Genomic DNA, 4,634 nt, shown 5'->3' on the forward strand with positions numbered 1-4,634 from the left:
GTGCTTATTCTCCTGAGCTATCTCCCTGGGCCCGAGGTATTAAATTCTATTTAGGCAAGTACTTCAAGAGAATGTCTAACTTGTAATCATCTGATATTTTGTGATAAGCATAAAGTAAAACATCAACTTTATTACATCAAAATTCTGTGAGGAGCTGGCCAGATAGCTCATTGGACTAATGCACCTGCTTAGGTAGACCTCAGCAGCCAGGATTCAATCCCTGGTGCTGTGCTGGCCTAGTCCATGAGGCAAGCTGAGACACTGATTAGGACTGGGCATGGTGGCGCATTCCTGTAATCCCAGCTCTTTGGAGGCTGAAAACAGGAGAATCACTATGAGACTACTATTCTGATCTACGTAGTTAGACCCTATAGACCCTGTAGAACCTGTCCTAAAATTAAAAAAAAATCTGTGCAAAGGAGTGACCAAAGGTATGCACAGGTATCCCTGGGGAGTCACTCTCTAGCAAACTTAATAGAAAAACAACAACGTAAAGAAGAAAGACCACAAGGTGCCCACATGGTTTTAATGCTATACCAGTCAGAGAAAAGCAACAAGAAGTTTGCAGTCTGTCCCTTCAGTTTTCTCTATGTACAGGCCACACATACATTCCTGGCCCAAACACCTGCTCCTCTCCTGACCAGATGTAGTTAATGCCTATTTGACACCAGAAGCTCTGGTATTGATTATGCTGCTGAGACATGTTTTTTCCTGTGGTATTATTCTTCTCATTAAAACATTTGACTAGCAAATGTCTTTAAATCATGCTCAGTAATATTTACATGCAGGAACAAAATTTCAGGTTGTGGTACCATGGATCAAACTCAGGGCCTTGCACTTGCCAGGCAGGTGTTATGCTACTGAGCTATCTCCCCAGACCCTCAGCTTGCTTTTGTTCCCTAGATATTCATGTTATGATGGTGACATGCAGTGTCTGCCAAACATGACTTTAAATTCTGGCCGCATGGCCTCTGTAGAGTGAGCAGCCACCTGGGAGGCCCAATTCCCTTTTCCCTAACTTTAAATCTCTGAAAGCCAGCTCTTCTTCCAGCAAAGCTCCGCCCAGCAGCTGCCACCAGGCACTTCTACTTGATGGTAGAATTTCCACTATTGGCGTGAGGAGGAACATGCTTTCCATAGACATAAAAATGTGAAACCAATTTTAAACAAAGAAAATATGACTAGGAAGTCTTAAAATTAAAATAAGGAAGTTATGCATGGATGATGATGATGATGATGATGATGATGATGATGATGATGATGATATATTTTGGTAAATACTTTCACTGTGGCTAAAGGTACTATGCTAGCCATGAGGAGAGAAAACAGAAACCATTTCACTGTGGAGATACCCTTTTGATATTATTGTGTCATTCAAACTGATTATTTTGGAAGATGGGAGGATCTATACAACTACACCTGAAATTAGGAAGGCAAGCACACAATTGCATAGACTATGAGATTTTCAGACAGACTCTGGACTCCTTTGAAGCTGCTTGTAGGCTCTGTTTCCCATTGGAGGGAGAGCAGCACTGTGACCCAGAGAGGGGCTCACCAGTGCCCGCCCCCTAGAGCGGAGATCAGGCAGCGTCCACACTGAAAACTCCCGTGCTGCTGTCCCCAGCGCTGTCCCCCGTGCGCGGAGCACACGGGCCCTGTCCTGATGGTTGCCTTCTCTGTTTGGTCCACGTTGGTGTGGACCGGAGCCACAAGGCTTTGGGTCTTCATGCTACATCAACACAACACTCAGCTTCTCTGTGTCGGTCGCTAGGGGCATTACTGATGGTAGAGCTAATAGACTTTGACCAAGTAATTTTCATATTGTCAATTTTATGCCAAACTCTGCTGGAAACTCGGAGGTGGAGCAGGAGAGAGAGGCAAGTGAATTCAAGAAGTGATGAGAAACTACAGTGAACGTTTAAATTTTATAAATTTATTATAGTGAAAAACACGGTAACAACCTCCCTTAAAGTAGCCCCTCCTCTCAGCCACACTTGTGCCATTGTTCTCGCCATTCTCTGCAGCAGCTGATGAGTGTCTTTGTGAGGTGTGATTAAAAACACAGTGACTGCTGCTGACTCCCGAGGGAGGCTGATTGGAAAGGCGGCTCATGAAAACGTAACGCTGTGTCCTCACCCACCTTATTCACGGGACCCGGCACTGTACTACTCCTGACCCTTCCCTAAAGTCAAAATGACCACACAAAGTCAATGTTTTGTATGAGTTCAGGACATCTGGGCAGCTACGACAACTCAATTAAAGATACCCAGGAAGAGGAATTCGGAACTATTTTAGAAAGTGGCAAGAGTGACAGAATAAATGTGTTGAAATGAGAGGGAGGATTTTGAGAGGGATTCATGTTAATGTACCTTTTATGGTGATCATTTTATTTAAACATACACTGTGCTTTTGATTATGCCTCCTAGTTATACTTTGTAACTGTGTACAGGATGCCTGTTCTCAGAACCTAAGACCACAATGCTAGGACTATTTTAAAGCATAATCCAGGTGGGGTGATGCACACCTGTAATCCCAGCAGGCTGATGCAGGAGAATTGGAAATCCAAGCCCAGACGATGCTGTTTAATGATTTAGTGAGACCCTGTCTCAAAAAAGAGGAGGGGAAGCTGGGGATACAACTAAGTGGAAAGACATTAGATTTGATTAAAATTAAAACTACAACGTGAAGGAAATGGCTAGACTAGGTGTCATAGGCCATAGCTTCCTACCTGTGTGCTTTGGAGTTTTCCTTGGCTGGAAGTACAGGTTGGACAATATTCTGAGAATAAAACACCCCATGCTGTTCTCTTTATATGATGCTTCCCCTGACTTGATAGAGAAACTCTAGGAGGACTAGTTCACTTTCATCTCAGAATCAAACATTGCAGAAATAGTAGGCTTTGATCATGCCACCCTTAATCTCTGAGCATCTCCACCCTAGTGGAGCCAGACGACTGGCCTTTGTTGATCCTCATGTGAGAGCCTGGTCTCCATAAAAATTAAGGGAGGAATCAAGAGCTGAGGAAGAATTTCAGTCACTGAGTCACTCAGGATGCTTGGATTTCTGGTTGTTCTGTGACCTTGGCATTCTAACAAGAATTTCTGTCTCTAGGCAATCGATGAGCAGTTCTATGTTTTGTCGCTCATTGATTAGGGACATGCCTCATTTCTTTAGGATGCAGGACAAACCAAATACTGCTTTGCATCAATACATCTTTGCATTTTACTGGAAGGATTCTAATGTCATTTTAAATTGTTGTGGAGGATAAGGCAATTCCTTTAATACCCAGCTAGATCTGCTGGGTTGATTTGGTATCACCCAGGCCAGTGACAGAATTGATGACATTGCTATCAAAGCCAGCAGACTAAATCTGTTACCACCACAGAACAAGCAACAGATCAGTCCACTCTCAGTATGGGGTACTGTGCTGGCCCTGCCGTGCAAGTGGGGAGCTAGAGCAGCTAATTTTATGACTTTCACATGGTGTTTTTTCTAAAAATAAACTATGTTTATGCAATATTCACAATAAGAACATTCTCAAGCAGGAAGCAGTCTCCAAGAAAATTGGCACGGAGACCCACTGAGATCCCAGGCTTAGGGTGAAACCCCAAAGAACACAGGGATCTCATAGTGGTGACACAGCACAGATCTGTGGAACAATCATAGAGAAGATTCCAGATTACTTCTTGTGTTAAATTACACAGGCTCTATTTTTTTTTTTTTTTTTTTGCTGGACCAGGGATTGAACTCAGGACCCTGCACTTGCCTGGCAAGTGCTTATTCTACTGAGCTATCTCCCTTGCCCCTCTACTAGTTTTGTATGTTAAAGATAAAACTGTTTTATGAAGAGCTAGTCCTACCGTTAGGAGAAGTTCCAGCTGGTGGTTCAGTAACACCATTGCCTGTGTTTGATGTTGGTTCAGATGTTTTTGTTGTGGAAACTGTTGCTGGTGTTGCTGTAGTAGCAGATATGTTTGCAGTACCTGAAAGGAATAAATTCTGTTAAAGTAGTTGCATTAACATTTATCTTTATTTTGCCAATTGTCACACTAGTGTGTTTAAATCAAGTACAGTGAACCGTGTGTTTGCTACTGCTAATCCAGAAGGTAGGGCCTGTCTTACGAAGTCATTGTCTGGTTGCACTGAACTCATTCCTGGTTCAGTGCTCATTCACTGACTCTCCCCGAGTGGTAACAAGTAAGGATCACAGCAGCTGCGAGAAACAAGCTGTAAAGTTTCTGAGAAAACTTATGAGGAATGAATGTGTGAATCTGAATTTAATGGTAGTGGGCCAGGGAGAGAGCTCAGTAGAATAAGCGCTTGCTTGGCAAGCTCAAGGTCCTGAGTTCAATTCCCAGTACTTCAAAAAATAAGTAAAATAAAAAATAAATTTAATAGTAGTTTTCAGTTAACTAAAATAACTTCATGAGATGAAGTAAATAGGCACTCTCTGAATACTACACATTTTCATAATACATCATAATTGGTAAGTAATAAAATGTCAGTCAATTCTCTTAATGAATAGAGGGATTTGCTCTAATGGTGTTTGTAAATAGAATATCAAGTCCGCATCTTGTACAGCAATTAACCACTAGGAAGAATGTATACAATGTGTTGATTATTGAAACTGTCCT

The 4,634-nt window shown here is 42.3% G+C and overlaps 1 protein-coding gene across 4 annotated transcripts in view; it reads right to left on the minus strand.

Annotated features, from left to right (window-relative positions):
- Window positions 1–4,634, minus strand: part of Emcn (endomucin) — a 102,921-nt gene that overhangs the window by 70,801 nt on the left and 27,486 nt on the right. For all 4 annotated transcript variants that reach the window (XM_023703886.1, XM_023703883.1, XM_023703884.1 and 1 more), the window contains exon 2: window positions 3,861–3,983. In XM_023703886.1, the coding sequence (XP_023559654.1) occupies window positions 3,861–3,983 (123 nt within the window). The remainder of the gene's footprint in view (window positions 1–3,860; window positions 3,984–4,634) is intronic.

The sequence above is a fragment of the Octodon degus genome, unplaced genomic scaffold (genome assembly GCF_000260255.1).
Source record: "Octodon degus isolate 3935 unplaced genomic scaffold, OctDeg1.0 scaffold00183, whole genome shotgun sequence".
Taxonomy (NCBI): Eukaryota; Metazoa; Chordata; class Mammalia; order Rodentia; family Octodontidae; genus Octodon; species Octodon degus.